The 19,196-nt window shown below is 40.8% G+C and overlaps 1 protein-coding gene across 1 annotated transcript in view; it reads left to right on the top strand.

Annotated features, from left to right (window-relative positions):
* The first annotated feature begins 1,083 nt into the window (after positions 1 to 1,083).
* prkci (protein kinase C, iota) overlaps positions 1,084 to 19,196 on the top strand; it is a 57,591-nt gene continuing 39,478 nt past the window's right edge. Inside the window, exon 1 of the mRNA XM_071377396.1 lies at positions 1,084 to 1,478. Coding sequence (XP_071233497.1) covers positions 1,396 to 1,478 — 83 coding nt within the window. The 5' untranslated portion in view covers positions 1,084 to 1,395. The remainder of the gene's footprint in view (positions 1,479 to 19,196) is intronic.

Below are 19,196 nucleotides of genomic sequence, written 5' to 3'. Positions count from 1 at the left end.
GGGCCCCTGTGTTGAGGATCAGCGTGGCGGTCCTTAGCTTATTGATGAGCTTTGAGGGCACTATTGTGTTGAAAACTGATCTGTAGTCAATAAATAGCATTCTCACATAGGTGTACCTTTTGTCCAGGTGGGAAAGGGCAGTGTGGAGTGCAATAGAGATTGCATCATCTGTGGATCTGTTGGGGCGGTATGACAATTGGAGTGGGTCTAGGGTTTCTGGGATTATGGTGTTGATGTGAGCCATGACCAGCCTTCAAAGCACTTCATGGCTACAGACATGAGTGCTACTTGTCGGTAGTCACTCTATGACTGTAAAGTAGTTTTGTATGTATGCTTGCCTACGGAGCTGTGAGGGGAACGGCACCTCCGTACCTTCAGGCTCTGATCAGGCCCTACACCCAAACAAGGGCACTGCGTTCATCCACCTCTGGCCTGCTCGCCTCCCTACCTCTGAGGAAGTACAGTTCCCGCTCAGCCCAGTCAAAACTGTTCGCTGCTCTGGCACCCCAATGGTGGAACAAACTCCCTCACGACGCCAGGTCAGCGGAGTCAATCACCACCTTCCGGAGACACCTGAAACCCCACCTCTTTAAGGAATACCTAGGATAGGATAAAGTAATCCTTCTAACCCCCCCCCCCCTTAAAAGAGTTAGATGCACTATTGTAAAGTGGTTGTTCCACTGGATATCATAAGGTGAATGCACCAATTTGTAAGTCGCTCTGGATAAGAGCGTCTGCTAAATGACTTAAATGTAAATGTAAATGTATGAGAAAGGCAGCCTAAGCGATCCATTTGTAAAAAATATGAATTTCAGTTCAATAACTACATTTCCAACTACCACATTATATTTTCATAGAAAATATATTATATGTATAAATGGCCATATACAAATGTTCCCATGGACAACACAAACGCCCTTGCATTTCATTTGGTACAATAGGAATCATGAACATATTCACATTTACAGAACTGTGTTAAAAGTAACATTTACTCCTTGTCTATCATTACAATATTTGATATTCATATGATTCGCCTTAAATATGTTCCATTTACCGAATATTATCTATGATCAGACAGTATCTTCTTGTTTAGTTTGTTGATTCAAATATTTTTTGGTCCCTCCTACATTCCGCCAATGGATTCGTCCGTCGTGAGGCCTTTTTGCAGTAGGGAGTGTTGTTTGGCGGACTCCTGAAGTTGTACACTACTTTGTCTGGATTTTGTAAAATTAAGAAGACTCAAATTGTTCGTTTCCATAGCTAGTCAGCTATCTAATTGTTTTATCTATCGAGGCAAGTTACAGAGGTTATTGTTTTGGGCGTGGTACACAGCTAAGTTTGTCGCAGCCAGAAGGAAATCATCTTCGGCGTGCGGAGTTCCGATTCCGAGGGCTTATGATGCCGACGTTGCGGGACAGCACCATGTCTCACCCCGGCGAAAACCCTCACCAAGTCCGGGTAAAAGCTTATTACAAAGGGTAAGTAGACGGTTAGGGTTTGTGTGAGTTGTATCGTAATAAAGCACTTCGTTATTTGACTCGTTAGGAACTTGGGCTAGGCTTTATTAGCCAGACAGTTAGCTTTTTAGCTAAGTTAGCTCGCTAGTTAACGTTATAAACTTGACAGACAAGTGAAACTGTCCAGAAATGTAGTTAGTTTGCTGTTGCTAACTTACCTAACTACTTAATGTTGGCCAGTATTAGTTAGCATGCACGTTCCCAATATGAATCTATTTTTAGTAAGTGAAGTTTCTTCCATTGTTTATGGCTTGGTAGCTAGCTACAGGTTCTGAAACATGACTAAGCTACATTGAATTTACTAGTTCGCTAGCTAAATGGTAACTTTTTAACCAGTATGCTGATGTTTTTGATGATGCTAGCTGGATGTTTGATACTCATCACGTGTCCTCATATAGCCGTACTGTACTGAACCTGGTGAGTTATTGTTGTCACAGCTCAAATTACACTATTACAATAATTGATGTAAAGCAAACTTTGACAACATCCTGTGACATTATTATTATGTGAGGCTCACATTGGATGTAATCTCGGATTTGTTTTCTTATCTTTGACATAGATAGGTGAGAGTTTACAACAATTAGAGATACTTAATGTTCATGACATGATTATGCGACTATTTGGGGTGTAGCTAGTTATTTATAGTCAGTGAATAGTGGACCTAGTAATTGTATTCAGAGATGGAAATCATTTGTCACACACAGGTGTTGCCATGACACTTCTTGCTGTGTGATGGAGTCTGTGATTGTTGTTTTTCCCAAAAGAGAGACTGGCTAAACGTGTATTACCAGCCAGACCTGTTGTATTTCCCACTCACTCTAATTACCGCCCTGCCAGCACTCTATTGTCCCTGGATACTTACATGTTTTTTTTTATGGAGACAAAAGCATCCAAAATATTTCTGAGATCAATGCCTTGGAAGGTCAAGTATGTGGGGAATCTGGGATGAAACATTTCATTGGTTGGTCAAATACAGTGTTGGGTCACACATCATCAAGCCAGCTAGGCAGGCCTTAAATCAGCATTGGCGGTTGTACATGTACATTTGCGAAGGATGGGGGTGAAGGGAATTTTTGTGGAATAGCTCATCTGTTAGCCTACATCCAATCAGATTGAAACAGAACAATTCAATTGGATCCAGGCTAGGCCTACATCATACATTAATTGGCTCTCGTCCGAATCTCATTTATGATTCTAACCATCAAGCCTGCTCCTTTATGTCTGCTGCACTTTGTATCAGAGTCATATAATGTATACATGGCTCTGCTTTGACTGCACAGTCTTCCAGGGTTTCCCGTACTCGGGACGTCAAGGGGTGCACATTTAGTTTTTTGACCTAGCCCTACACAGCTGACTGAACTACTCAAATAATCAACAAATCATCAATCTTTTATAATTTGAATCTGCTGTGTAGTGTTAGGGCAAAAAACTAAACTGAAGACAGAATTTGGGAATTCATACTGTCCTATAATAATGGCCAGTTTGACAGAAGAGAGTTGGCGGTAACGAGAACTGCCCTCTAGCTCCGTTCACTTTCATAGTCTCATTCACACAGACCCATACTGCTGTCAGCCAGCTTTCCAGTCAATGCTAGCAGTAGGCAGGGTCTGGTGACATGTGGTGTCAGGCTGTGGCAGTCTCTGCTTGTCACTGTCATTACTCTTTATTGACACATAGAGGGAGTAGTGGTTAGAATAGAGGGAGTAGTGGTTAGAATAGAGGGAGTAGTGGTTAGAATAGAGGGAGTAGTGGTTAGAATAGAGGGAGTAGTGGTTAGAATAGAGGGAGTAGTGGTTAGAATAGAGGGAGTAGTGGTTAGAATAGAGGGAGTAGTGGTTAGAATAGAGGGAGTAGTGGTTAGAATAGAGGCATGGCAGCTGGTAACAGATACTGGATGCAATGATGATACAATAAGCTTAGTAACTATTCATATATATAGCACATTTGAGTAATGATACAGCAACCTGTTTCCAATTATTTTAAGTCACCTGACTGACAGTGGAATGTTCATAGAATGTTCCAGGAACTCATCAAGTTTCTGGTTTTAAGGCGTACACTCGTAAATATTTTTATATCTCTAGGCCCATTTGTAAGCCTGTCTGCTGTCTTAGTTTTAACGCAACATTCATTTGTCTCAGGAGTTTCAATGTCACCACCAAACATCAGCTGCTATCAACTTCCTCTTTGTAAAGTAAACATTATGACGCATGAGCAATGAACAACATAGCACTGCAGTGTTTCCCCTAGGATTTCTTTCAGCAAAGTTGGGGGAGGGGGGATTTTACACAATTCTACACATTTTGCCATGGTGATGAGTACACTTTATAGTTTAAAGCTGGTTTCCTGCAATTCTACACATTTTGCCATGGCATATGCTGTGTTCTTATGCTGTCTGAGTGACTCAAACATTATAACTAAATCAATGGGGGCCCCCATGTCATGTTTTTTGGGGATTTCTTGATTATCCTTGACCATCTATTTTTTGTTTTTTTCCTCAAAGATCTTATTTAAAAATATATTGTTCCATTATCTTTTCTATATACTTTATATATGAATTTAGTCATTTTTAAGTTTACACTGAAAATGTTTTACCATTCCGAAGGTTTATAATTTAAAAAAAATACATTAAAAAAGTGGGCCTTCCGAGTGCCACTAGAGATTCTGGGTTCAAGTCCCAGTCGCAGCCGGCCGCAAACCGGGAGACCTATGGGGCAGCGCACAATTGGCCCAGCGTCGTCCGGGTTAGGGGAGTGTTTGGCCGGCAGGGATGTCCTTATCCCATCGCGCACTAGTGACTCTTATGGCTGGCCTGGCGCAGTGCACACTGACAAGACTGTAACTACCAATTGGATACGGGGTTAAAAAAAGGGGGTAAAAATGTATACAATTATTTATTTTTTGTAATGTATTTTTGGCGGCCACAATTTAGTCGATTGTTTTGTCAATAGGCTGTTGGTCGACCAAGATGTTTTTTAGTCGAGCAGTCTAAAAATATATTTTTTATGGCACACGAGACACCCGTCTGATCAGAGGACTAATGCATTCCGAAGGCCGTGGGGATGGCACACCAGTAGTGCATTTACTGTTAATTCTCGATAATTTCTGTTAATGCATTCACTATATTTTTTGTATTTTACCATTCTCATTGTTGGAGTGGTCTCGTTGTTTGCAGCGCGCACAAGCTATTCTACACTTGTGAGAAACATGTTTTGGTCTATTTCATTCCATTTACGAGTTGTCCATTTATTTATTGCCTTTTGTTTGGAGCGCTCCTGTCAATGTTGAGTAAGGACTCACACCTGATTACGCATAGAAGTTGGCCAAGGATACCTGACCTGTGTACAAATGTAGGCCTATAATTGTGCCCATTTAGGGATCTGATTGTCTTAACTCGCCACTGCTAATGGCCAGTAAATGAAGTGTTTTTACGTCCATTGAGAATAACAATAGTTCCTCAGAATAGCCTATTTGAAAAATCTTTCCTGCTCTCTCTTTCGATAACCATGCAGCGTGAAAGGGAAAAAAATGTAATGCTCTGATCCAGTGGAAACATCATAAAATAGGTCTACCCGATGAACTCTTATCCCTTGGGCAAAAAAGTTACTTTTTAGGTTTGTATTATTTGCATTTAGATTTGGATAGAATTGATTAACCACATGACAATGATTGAGATACAAAGACATTTATAAATTTATCTAAACTGTTCTACGAAAATGTGCATATGAAAACTGTAACTGGCATGCAGATCGGTAGAAATGGTAAGAGTAATTGGCATTCCACATGAGAAAGGTTGCCGACTCCTCGTGTAGCCTATATTACCGGCATCTTCAGGAGAGTAATGGCAGAATCTGCGAAAGCCAGCAGGAGCGGGAGGAGAATAGTTGGGTCAGGTTAAGGTTTTTTTCTTCTAGCTATCTAGATCTTTGGCTTCCTCTTGAGTCATTGGTTTTATTTCATCAAACAGCAGCGGACAAGCATATAGTTGATTTTATTAAAACGCATAGGTTGTGTCTATATATGGAAAAATACAAGTACATTTTTTTGGGACCATATTTGTGTGTGTGTGTGGGGGGGTATATTATTAGGTATGCTATTACCAATAAGCATTATCACCTGTAGCCCAACTAATGCAGCACAGTGGCTATAAATAAATAACTAAATAGGCTAAAGCATGGGGTTGGCCAAATATGATCTTTTAACTAGTGAAGTAGATTATTATTATATTTTACCCTATAAAACTTTTACCTGTATAAGGGTTGAAAATGGCAGATTTGGACACTAATAAGTGCCTAAATTGGAACGCAGTGACTGTACAGTAACATGCCATAAATGACGTCACAGCTCAGACTCTGCGATTCATAGTGCTGTGTTGGTTTTGACTGACAGCCGTTCTGAACTTGAGCACCTTACTCGACAAGAAGTTACCCCCATCAATTTTTTTTTTGTCTGAGTGAGGGAAATGCTGTAAATTTAAGAGGACTCTATGTATTCTGGAAGATGAGACATTGAGGATTTTAAATAATACAGCTTTGATATCATACAAGCAAGCCAAACACCCGTCCAAATGTGCACTTCACATTTCCATATCACAAAACTCATGCCATATACCGTGTCATAGTTTAATCACTATGTTTGTTGCACAATTGGACATGGCATCATACCCTGGGTTGTTTTAACGGAATGAGCCTATGTTTGTCTATTGTGAAGAACATTTGCATTGATTGGTCAAAATGTTTTACAGCTGTCCGGTGGCTGGTCTCAGACAATCCCACAGGTGAAGAAGTCGGATGTGGATGTCCTGGGGTGGTGTGGTTACACATGGTCTGTGGTTGTGAGGCCGGTTGGACGTACTGACAAATTCTCTAAAACAACATTGGAGGTGGCTTATAATAGAGAAATGAACGTACTGTTGCCAGAGAATTGCTCTGGTGGACATTCTTGCAGTCAAGCATGCCAACTGCACGCTCCCTCAACTTGAAACATCTCTGACATTGTTGTGACAACTGCACATTTTAGTGGCCTTTTATTGTCCCCAGCACAAGGTGTACCTGTGTAATGATCGTGCCGTTTAATCAGCTTCTTGATATGCCATACCTGTCAGGTGGATGGATTATCTTGGCAATTGAGTAATGCTCACTAACAGGGATGTAAACAAATTTGTGCACAGCATTTGAGAGAAATAAGCTTTTTGTGCGTATGGAACATTTCTGGGCTCTTTTATTATATCTCATGAAACATGGGACCAACAGTTTATATGTTGAATTTATAGTTTTGGTCAGTATTATTGAAGTGCATGGAAATTACTTAGGAACTGAGCACAATTTGGAGAGGCGTGTGGCCACTTTGAGACACCAGTTAGTCCTCTCACACAAACCCTTGATAATTTTGTTTTATGGTGCACCTACCAAGCGTTTTCCAGGAATATTCTTATGTCACTGAATGTATTCCGATTATTTTCAGATTTTGTTATCAACAAATGCGGCACGAAGTACCGTAAATGTAAAATGCACATAAAATCAAGTGTAATGTTTGGATTCAGTCTTGAGCTGTTGTGACCTCAACTTTGTGCTAATAATTTTCCCATAATCTCCAAACTGTTCGCTTTCTATTACTACCATTATTTTCATATTTCTAATGTAGTAAACATTTCAATTTAGCCCTATCCATATAGGCCAATTCCCACAAGTGTAAAGGGTTAAAAACACGTTCCTGAACTTTGGCGACTAGGACGTTTTTTCTTTAAACCTCATGCCTAGGGCTGGATGTGTCAATGTGGACTTCATACATGCATAAGCAATTAGCCACAAAATCCCTTGTTTGAATGTGACATTTTATCCTGCATTTTCCCCCATGTGGGCTAGCTCCCTTGCAATTTGAGTTCCAGCCAATGAGTTTCAGCCCCTCGCCATTTAAGTGATGGCTAGCAAGATGCACACACAGTAGAGGGAGAGCACCTCATTCCCAAAAAAGTTATTGACATTTTCTGGATTGACTGAACTTCATTTCTTAAAATAATGATGTACTGTCGTTTCTCTTTTCTTATTTGAGCTGTTCTTGCCATTATATGGATTTGGGTCTTTTACCAAATAGGGCTATCTTCTGTATACCACCCCTACCTTGTCACAACACAACTGATTGGCTCAAACGCAATAAGAAGGAAAGAAATTACATAACTGAACTTTTAAGAAGGCACACCTGTTAATTGAATTGCATTCCAGGTGACTACATCATGAAGCTGGTTGAGAGAATGCCAAGAAAGCTGTCAACAAGCTATCATCAGGGAAAAGGGTGGCTACTTTAAAGAGTCTCAAATATAAAATGTTTTAATTAGTTTAACACTTTTTGGCAGAGCTCATTAAAATAAAAGCCAGTGTGTAGAAAATATTCCAATATGCAAAGGAGGATATCGCATATTTCTACCTTTTGTGTACCTATTTAGGATACATCACCATAAAGAGAATGACATTCATGTAGACAGAGTATACCAAACATTAGGAACACCTTCCTTGTATTGAGTTGGCACACACAATCCATGTAATAATAATTATTTAACATGTCTCCTCCCCTTCATCTACACTGATTGGAGTGGGTTTATAATGATCAATTAGCCTTTTAAAAATAATAAACTTGGATTAGCTAACACAACGTGCCATTGGAACACCGGAGTGATGGTTTCTGATAATGGGGCTCTGTACGCCTATGTAGATATTCCATAAAAAAATCTGTTTCCATCTACAATAGTCATTTCTAACATTAACAATGTCCACACTGTATTTCTGATCAATTTGATGTTATTTTATTGGACAAAAAACAAGGGAATTTCTCAGTGACCCCAAACTTTTGAACGTTAGCGTATGTAATGTGTGTGCAATGCTGTCTCGGCTAATATGGATATGCAGCTGTAGTTTTTATTAAACTCCATTCTAGGATACATGACACCCACGCATCTTTCTATCTACATACTTTTATTTGGGTTTCTACCCGAAGTAGGCTATATGATTGAATGTTTCGTTAAGCCTGCTGCTAGTTACTTGAAATCAGACATATAATCACGCCAAAACATGGTTCTAAAATTGAAATCACTGACAGAGTTAATGAAACACTCGGATCCTGAGTAGGGAAATTGAGATTTACAGTAGCTGAGTGTTTATAGCTGCAATGGAGATTGAGGGTACATGCCTCCAGTGGTGACAGAGAGATGGATGTTCCTAGGTGTGCTGCCTGGGGAGAGGGGCACACTGATCAACACTCTCCCTGCTTGGGTGCTCATCAGTGACCAATGACCTACCTGCTTAGCAGCAGATGGGGCTGCCGCTGGGGTTTTAGAGGGTAGTGGCGACAAGGGGAAGGGGCAGAATTCCATTCACCCTAGTTACCTTTGTTCATTTTCTGTAACATGGGTAATGACTTTTCTCATACGTAACTAATGAAGTACCCCTATGAAGGCTAATGCAGAAACACTGCTCAGAAACTATAAAGGAAAAGACATTCTCTCAATGTCCTTCTCCAAGAGTGTCTGAATATTATACCACTCACATGTACACTGAGTGTACAAAACATTAGGAACACTTACTCTTTCCATGTGTAACCATTATTTAACTAGGCAAGGCAGTTGGGAACAAATTCTTATTTACAATGACGGCCTACCCCGGCCAAACCCGGCCAACACTGGGCCAATTGTGCGCCTCCATATGGGGCTCACTGCCGGATGTGATGCAGCCTGGATTCGAACCAGGGACTGCAGTGACGCCTCTTGCACTGAAATGCAGTGCCTTAGACCGCTGCGCCACTCGGGAGCCATGGTCGACTGACCAGGTGAAAGCTATGATCCCTTACTGATGTCACTTTTTTTTTTAAAGTCGCTTCAGTGTAGTTGAAAGGAGGGGGGGGGGGGTCAGGTGTCAAGAACAGCAACGCTGCTGGGTTTTTCCCATGTGTATCAAGAATGGTCTACCACCCGAAGGACATCCAGTCAACTTGACACAACTGTAAGAAGCATTGGAGTCAACATGGGGCAGCATCCCTGTGGAATGCTTTCGATACCTTGTAGAGTCCATGCCCCGACGAATTGAAGGAAAAAGGAGGCGGTGAAACTCAATATTAGGAGGGTGTTCCTCATGTTTTCTACACTCAGTGTAGGCTGAACACAACATTTTTAACAATAGATAAAAACGAGTTTATTACATCTGCTGTGGAGCCCAGTTTGATAATATTACCGTATGTCCCAGCTGCTTGCTGTAGTTTTGAAGTAATCACGAAAAAACAGGCCTTATTTTAGGGCATTTTTCACCCTGCCAGCTCCTATTAGTTCTATTGAGCACCGTGGTACCAACTCACTTTCCGAATGTTCTGTTCCCAGCTTATTGTTCTAGGTCACAATGCCTGCTTTGCTATTGTTGGCAGTGAGACCTGCCCATGCTTAACCAATTGCTGGTAGTTAAAACGTCAACAACAAAAAATGACCCATGGAACTCTGAGGTCGTCCCATTGTTTCCTACTTGGGAAATATAGGTATGTCTGTCTTATTTCCCCAAATATCTCGCAACCATGAGAATCTTATTATCTTATTATGTAAGGCTGGGCAGCGTACTCCGTTGTCATCAAACGCTAGCCCCGATATACCTTTTGCCTTTGAAACGCTGAGCTCCCCCCATTGTTTTCTTATGGAGAGGCATGCTCGTATATTTCGCCAAATATCTCGCAATGTGTATATTTAGATTTTTTTTCAAGTCGGACACCATTTTAATAATCAGTATAATCTCTAATTACGTAAGGTTGGGCAGTGTACTCTGCTGTCATGGATCGCTAGACCAGAAATAGTCTGAAGTTGCCATTTTCTTTCCTACTTCCTCGTTATGCTGACATAAGCACACTTGGCACCATCGAGGTGTGGCTGTTTACTTTATACACAAGTTATTTTTCAGTTTTGTCCTAAGAACAGATTGAAGTGGTGAAAAAAATAAAAATGGTGCCATTTCGTTGAAATGGAATTCTAAGCATCAATCCAGTCAGAAGAGGCTCTGCGAACATTTGATTCAATTCATTTGCCATGGCCAGCTAGTGTTCCAGCTCATCCAACGTTCTTTTGCCATTTTTCAGCCTTGGGTGAATTTTGACTCGTTCTATTGTCCAGCCTAGTATAGTCTTATTTTGTTCATACAGCTCAGTTGGACTGACTGTTACAAGGCGACAGTAGTAGTAGGCCTATACCAACTTCCTTTGCACAAGAATGGAGTGGAATCATAGAATGGCATTTCTTCTCTTACTCACCAATGATGAGCAACTATTACACAATTCATCTGTATTTCTCACTGTCATGTAGCTATCCCCACAGCACAGTCACAGCCCCAAGGTAGGTTAACAGTTTCATTTAGGTTTAGAGTTTTATTTTTATTTTTACTGTTCATCCATGTCAATATCCATTTGTTTTCTGTGAGGCTTTAGCGCTACTGCCTGCAGACCTGCTCTGTGTAGGGGAGTAACAGCAGTTTCTTTGTTAGTGCTGCTGCTGGCTGGGTAAACTTTTTAACCACAGTGTAGTAGCTAGGTGTTTAAAGTGGAACTGATAGCGTTGCAGATATAGAACAGTCAAATATAACATGTCCAGTTTATGCTTAAAAACCAACTTTATAAAAGGCTTTAGAAATGGGTTCTATTTGACAAATTCCAGTCATTGTTGGCAGACTAGATGGATGCAGTCTAGTGCATGATTAATATAATTCACCGATATATTTCTTGATAGCTGGCCTGGTACATTGTTTTCTGCCTCCACCCATTCGGTATGCACTTCAGTTTCAATGACTCAATATTTTGAACAAAAACGGACGACTGTAACTGAGGCTGGGAATGCCAATACAATCAAACTAGCAAGGGCAATAATTACAAGCCAGTCATAATGTGGCTAATAGGCTAGCGCACGTGTCCAACACAAGGTCCGTGGGCCGAATAGGACACAAGCAAGTATAAACCGTTGAGTCATCTACATTATGAATATTCAGCCTGATGTGCTCTCATTGGAGGATTAAACTTCAATTGCGTTGCTTTCGTGTGTCCTGTTTAGTCCAAGCTAGGCTTCTAAAATGTTGCAGTACAGCTTCGGTTTTAAAGCTTGACAATGAATAACCAAAACACAACCTGCAACAAAACACCATGCAAACTTGTTCGGCCTGTTACAGCAATATTTGAACAGTAGCCTAGACTGGTGCACCATACAGCAATGCTGCATTCAACCGCAGCGGGGATCCATGTAGTGCAAAAAATAAAAAATAAACATGTTTTAAGTTTAAGTGTTACAACAAACCTATAGCTAAGTTTTTGTTATTTGGAGTTATAAAATACTTTTTGATTAGGGTCTCAGCATATTATGCACATCTGCAAGCATAGCAGCAAAGGCTGGATAAATTATTTATCTTTTGTTTTAATATCTTAAAATGCTATACAGCGTCCTTTGTACATAAGTGGACATTTTCTATAAAGGACTGTACTTTTTCCTAATACAACAATGGCCATTTTGGGTCACAATTGAATGTTTTTTTGTAAAAACAAATGGGCTATGTCTGGGCTGCGCTTTTTTTGTTTTTATATGGCCGTGAGCTGATTTAAATTTGACACCCCTGGGCTAGCGTATATATTTATATAACTATTAGCTAGCTACTGGAGGATGTCATGTCATTGGAGCAGGGGTTGAGTGACATATTTGCAAAAATCCATTCAGGTGTATTTTGTGGCTTTTGGCGAATGCATTCTAATCTAAATTTGCACTGTTGGTACTTAACTGAAAACACTAAGTCCAGTTCAAAGTGAATGATGGCAGGCCCGTGTGGCATAGAGCTTATTTGCATATAGGCCTACTGTAGCTCTGATTGGCTATGGCGCACCGGTCTGCGTAGATTCCGGTCCTAGTAATGACCAACGTTTTTATTAGGTTTTATTTACTTCTGTATTAATTGTCCAAACGCACGACCGCTGTAGAATTTTGACAAATGCCTTACTATACATTATTCCCAAACATTCTATTAACTTATGAAAACATGAAAATGACCATATCTAAGTGCTTGCTTGTCAGAATGTTTTTTAAAAAGTGTAATATTCTTCCTGCGGATTGGAATAAGATTTCATGTTGCTAAAACGCTGTCAGTTCCACTTTAATGAACAGCAACTGCACAGGCCCAGTTACCTAGCTGGATGGTACGTAATGGAGCAGTGTACTGGCATTGATACTAGAGGTCGATCCGATTAATCGGATTGGCCGATTTTTATTAGGGCCGATTTCAAGTTTTCTTAACAATCGGTAATCGGTATTTTTGGACACTGATTTGCCGATTTTAATAAAAAAAATATATATACATTTTTTTTATTTTGTAAATATTTAGACTTAGAGATGCCATCCGTTAGATAAAATACGGAACGGTTCCGTATTTCACTGAAAGAATAAACGTTTTGTTTTCGAGATGAGTTTCCGGATTTGACCATATAAATGACCTAAGGCTTGTATTTCTGTGTGTCATTATTTTATAATTAAGTCTATGATTTGATAGAGCAGTCTGACTGAGCGACGGTAGGCAGCAGCAGGCTCGTAAGCATTCATTCAAACAGCACTTTCATGCGTTTGCCAGCAGCTATTGCGCTGTTTATGACTTCAAGCCTATCAACTCCTGAGATTAGGCTGGTGTAACCGATGTGAAATGGCTAGCTAGTTAGCGGGGTGCGCGCTAATAGCGTTTCAAACGTCACTCGCTCTGAGACTTGGAGTAGTTGTTCCCCTTGCTCTGCATGGGTAACGCTGCTTCGAGGGTAGCTGTTGTCGATGTGTTCCTGGTTCGAGCCCAGGTAGGAGCGAGGAGAGGGACGGAAGCTATACTGTTACACTGGCAATACTAAAGTGCCTATAAGAACATCCAATAGTCAAAGGTATATGAAATACAAATCGTATAGAGAGAAATAGTCCTATAATTCCTATAATAACTACATCCTAAAACTTCTTACCTGGCAATATTAAAGACTCATGTTAAAAGGAACCACCAGCTTTCATATGTTCTCATGTTCTGAGCAAGGAACTTAAACGTTAGCTTTTTTACATGGCACATATTGCACTTTTACTTTCTTCTCCAACACTTTGTTTTTGCATTATTTAAACCAAATTGAACATGTTTCATTATTTGAGGCTAAATTGATTTTATTGATGTATTATATTAAGTTAAAATAAGTGTTCATTCAGTATTGTTGTAATTGTCATTATTACATTTACATTTACATTTAAGTCATTTAGCAGACGCTCTTATCCAGAGCGACTTACAAATTGGTGCATTCACCTTATGATATCCAGTGGAACAACCACTTTACAAATTACAAATACATTTTTTATTAATTTTTTATTTTTAAATCTGCCGATTTAATCGGTATCGGCTTTTTTGGTCCTCCAATAATCGGTATCAGTATCGGCGTTGAAAAATCATAATCGGTCGACCTCTAATTGATACTGGCTCTGCTAGTGTAGTAACAGTACTGTGTGGCTGAATGAATGGGGTGTCATTTGAGAGAGAACACGTGTCTGTCTGTTCCTGCTCCTATCAGCCATGGTGCTTAGAAGGACGTGTGGGCCTGTAAAGTTGGGAGCAGAGCTCCCAAAATGAGGGTCAACACTCCTCCTGTACTGTCACTAATTAACACAAGCAAGGGAGAGGGTGAGGGGGAGGAAGCGAGAAGAGTGAAAATGTGACTTAGAGGAATCAAGAGGCAGAAGGTGGGAATATGAAGGAGGAAGCGAGAGAGAGGCAGGGGTGGGAATACGAGACGGCATACACCAGCCAATTTTCTGCCTGTTCTGAACCTCGCATATGTAACAATTGCAGGTGCAGTGCTGGCAAATTTATATTCTTTACAAAAATATATCTTTACACGCTGTTGTACACTGCCGTATTCTTTGTCACACATGGCAGTAGCCATGTCTCAGTTGTAAATAAGAACTTGTTCTCAACTGGCCTAACTGGTTAAATAAAGGTGAAATAAAAATGTATTTAAAAAAGCATGCAGTGTTCACGTAGGCCTACTTCTACTACCTTCAGCTCCAGCGTTACCTGACTGACGTGATGTGAAAGTAGAGCTGGGCGCTGTGGACAGAAAGTCTTATCGCAATAAATTGACCCGTTTTGCTCTCATGATAAATGGAACAATAATAATAACAAAAAAAATACAATTATGCACATTTACTTTCCATTAGCAGGATGACTCTAGACTTGAGTTTTCCAGTGCCAAGTAAGACATGAAACGTTAGCTATTTCATCTAACATGTCCAGGGAATGTGTGATGGATATTTTTATGTGCAACATGACAAAATAGGATCCAGAATAATCCTATCTCAATTTGGTTCTTTAGAGATGAAATTGCCGGCATGATTTTTGTGTGTGTATTGGCCTAGGCCAGGGATCATCAACTAGATTCAGCTGCGTAGATGGTCGGGGGGCCGGAACATAATTATAAATAATGTGTGACTGAAAATTGACAGCAATAGTTTCCGTTAGGAAAATGTGGTGCGGGACATTTGACCGGCAGCATTTTAATTTACTGGAAATTTTCTAAACTTACTGGACCCATATGCATTGGGTACTTTGCATTTAGATTTCCGCCTAAATAGACATAACCAAAAGGAACTGCTGTGTAATTACATTACATGTGTAATTACATGATTCTGACATGCCAAAACTTTTTTTATTTTTTTGGAAAGAAGACGTCTGGGAGATTAATGGGAAATGATCTGAAGATAGATGGGAGTTACATAGATAATTGTGAACTACAGGAAAAGGAGGACTGAGCACGCCCCCAGGCTGTCCTCTCTGCTACCGCACAGCAAGCGGTACCGGAACGCCAAGTCTAGGTCCAAAAGGCTTCTCAACAGCTTCTACCTCCAAGCCATAAGACTCCTTACCAAGCTAATCAAATGGCTACCCAGACTATTTGCGTTGCCCCCCCTCTTTTACACCGCTGCTATTCTCTGTTTATTATCTATGGATAGTCACTTTAACTCTACTTACATGTACATATTACCTCGACTAACTGCCCATTTCTAGTTGTTAGGTCTATCAAGCCCATTTTTTCCTGATATTGTTCACGTTGTGGAAGCCATCTGATGGGTTTCCAGCTCTGGGCATCAATAAGATGCAGTGCTTTAGACTGCTGCGGCACTCGGGAGCCCAAGTGGCAAGTGTATTATTGATGCCCAGAGCTGGAAACCCATCAGATGGCTTCCACAACGTGAACAATATCAGGAAAAAATGGGCTTGATAGACCTAACAACTAGAAATGGGCAGATGTTTCAGGAAGGGGTGTCAGGTGTGGTCACGATGTTTCCAAGTATCCCTAAACCTCTCCAAAGTGGCATATGTCTGTAAATTAGATAATGCCAGTGCTATTACATATTTGCAATCCCTAAATGCTATTAGTTCAGTATAAAAACACAATTCTACCATATCAACCTCACTCAAACATTGTGGTGGTGTTATGGGATATCCCAGGGTACATTCAAGTGTCCATATAACTTCTCCAAAGTGTCTGAATGTTGTAATTGCACACTGGATGTGCCCAAGTTATTGTTCCCTATAAAAACTAAAGTTTTACCACAACCTTTCTCAAACATTGTGGTGGTGTTGGGGGACATACAGGGCATATCCAAGTGTTTTCATCATATTTTTATGCGCATAGATATCGTCACTCGTTGGACATTCGATGTTGCCATTGTCATACGTCATCAGATACCATTGGCAATAGGCCAGATTTGTTCCTACCAACCTAAGGTTTTATTTCATACCCCCATGTAGCTATAGCTCAAACACAGACCAAATGGAAGCTTACCTTGTAAGATGTTTTCTGTTTGGTGAAAATGTTGTGTAAAATAAACATAAAATAATGAAATAAAGTAAAATATGAGCTCACCAGTTGGACAACCCTGGACTGGGCTATATGCTAGATTTACCACCTGAGGAAGTGGGAACTCAAAACACCTTAAGCCAGGTTGCGAACTCTAAATGTGATATTGTTGCGAGATGCCATGCAATTTGACAAACTTTCCATTTGTAGACACTAGAAGTAGGCCTATTCACCGCAAATGGCACACTCCGCTCCATTCCGCATCTCAATTACATACTCCGTTTGTAAAGTGGTGGTATTTCCTCTATTAACAATTGAGGGGAAAAAAACATTATTCACATAACTCGGACTCCTCTTTCTTTTTTAAACTAATGGTAGTTTTAAAAAACTGTCTTCCTCGCAATTATACTTTTGAAATGTTGCTCAACTGTCCGTATGCTTCCACTAATCAGAATTTCTCTCCCTTTTCTCCATGTGCAAAGGGGAGGGAGCGGGAGTGAGAGCCAGCAGCGAGACAGGGCAGATACCTTCATGGCAGGAAGCATGTTTATGCACACTATTGTTGACCAACTATTGGTTTTAGAACCAAAAAAATCTGTGGGAACCTTGTCGCCTAATCACCGACATGACCGATGTAAGCAAAATTGCTTGGGTAAGAGGGCAGTGTCTGTAATTTTCGCTTTATCGTCCCAGCTCTATTTAAAAGTACTATGGGCTCACCCGCCAACAGAATTTAATAAAACACACAGTAATATATGGAAAGCAAAAGGACACCCTGATGAAGGTGTAAGCCAATACTTTTTAACTTTCAAACCCACACGAATACCTGGCCTTGGATTTTGTATGCCTCTTGGCACCTACAGTGCATTCGGAAAGTTTTCAGACCCCTTGACTTTATCCACATTTTGTTACGTTACAGCCTTGTTATAAAATTGATTAAATAAATAACATCTCAACACAATACCACATAATGACAGGGAAAACAGGTTTTTAGACATTTTTGCAAAGGTATTAAAAATAAGAATTTAAGTATTCAGACACTTTGCTGTGAGATTCGAAATTGAGCTCAGGTGTATCCTGTTTCCATTGATCATCCTTGATGTTTCTACAATTTGATTGGAGTCCACCTGTGGTAAATTCAATTGATTTGGCATGATTTGGAAAGGCACACACCTGTCTATATAATGTCCCACAGTTGACAGTGCATGTCAGAGCAAAAAACAAGCCATGAGGTTGAAGGAATTGTCCGTAGAGCTCCGGGACAGGTTTGTGTCGAGGCACAGATCTGACATTTCTGCAGCATTGAAGCTCTCCAAGAACACAGTGGCCTCCATCATTCTTAAATGGAAGTAGTTTGGAACCACTTAGACTCTTCCAAGAGCTGGTCGCAGGGCCAAACTGAGCAATCGGGCTCCCGGGTGGCGCAGCGGTCTAAGGCACTGTGTCTCAGTGCAACAGTCCCTGGTTCAAATCCAGGCTGTATCGCATCCGTCTGTGATTAGGAGTCCCATAGGGCGGCGCACAATTGGCCCAGCGTCGTCCGGGTTTGGCTGGGGTAGGTCGTCATAGTAAATAAGAATTTTAACTGACTTGCCAAGTTATTTAAAAAATAAATAAACAAAATCAAGGGAGAAGGGCCTTGGTCAGGGAGGTGACCAAGAAACCCGATGGTCACTGACAGAGCTCCAAAGTTTCTCTGTGGAGATGGTTGTCCTTCTGGAAGATTCTCCCATCTCTGCAGCGCTCCACCAATCAGGCCTTAATGGTAGTGGCCAGACGGATGCCAATCCTCAGTAAAAGGCACGCTTGGAGTTTGCCAAAAGGAACCTAAAGACTCTCAGACCATGAGCAACAAGATTCTCTGGTCTGATGAAACCAAATTTGAACTTGAATGCCAAGCGTCATGCCTGGAGGATACTTGTCACCATCCCTACGGTGAAGCATGGCGGTGGCAGCATCATGCTGTATTTCAGCGCCAGGGTCTGAGAGACTAGTCAGGATCGAGGGAAAGACGAATGAAGCAAAGTTCAGAGATCCTTGATGAAAACCTGCTCAGGACTTGAGACTGGGGTGAAGGATCACCTTCCAACAGAACAACGACCCTTAAGCACACGTACCAAGCTGTAGCGTCACCCTAGAAGACTCGAGTCTATAATCGCTGCCAAAGGTGCTTCAACGAAGTACTGAGTAAAGGGTCTAAGTACTTATCTAAATGTGATACTTCAGTTTTATTTTCAATACATTTGCAAAAATGTCAACCTGTTTTTTGCTTTGTCATTATGGGGTATTGTGTGTAGATTGAGATGTTTTTATTTAGTCAAATTTAGAATAAACCGACTTGGCAACTGATGGACAATAAACAGTAGCAGCAGCGTATGTGATGAGTCGAGTTTTTGCAAAAAGGGTCAATCCATATAGTCCGGTTAACTATTTAACCTATTTAGAAGTCTTATGGCTTGTGGGTAAATGTTTTTCAGGGTCCTGTTGGTTCCAGACTTGGTGTATCCGTACCGCTTGCCGTGCGGTAGCAGAGAGAGCAGTCTATGACTTTGGTGGCTGGAGTCTTTGACAATTTTTACGGCCTTCCTCTTACACCGCATGCAATAGAGGTCCTGGATGGCAGGAAGTTGGCCCCAGTGATGTACTGGGCTGTGTACGCACTACCCTCTGTAGGGCCTTGGGGTCTGATGCCAAGCAGTTACCATACCAAGCTGTGATGCAGCCAGTCAAGATGCTCTGTGGTGCAGCAGTGTTGCAAGGCTATGCTCACTGAGTCTGTACATAAGGACTTTCTTAATTTTTGGTCAGTCAGTTGTA

Source organism: Salvelinus alpinus, chromosome 30 (assembly GCF_045679555.1).
Source record: "Salvelinus alpinus chromosome 30, SLU_Salpinus.1, whole genome shotgun sequence".
NCBI lineage: Eukaryota > Metazoa > Chordata > Actinopteri > Salmoniformes > Salmonidae > Salvelinus > Salvelinus alpinus.
The sequence above is the reverse complement of the archived record's forward strand: the minus strand, read 5'-3'. Positions and strand labels throughout refer to the sequence as shown.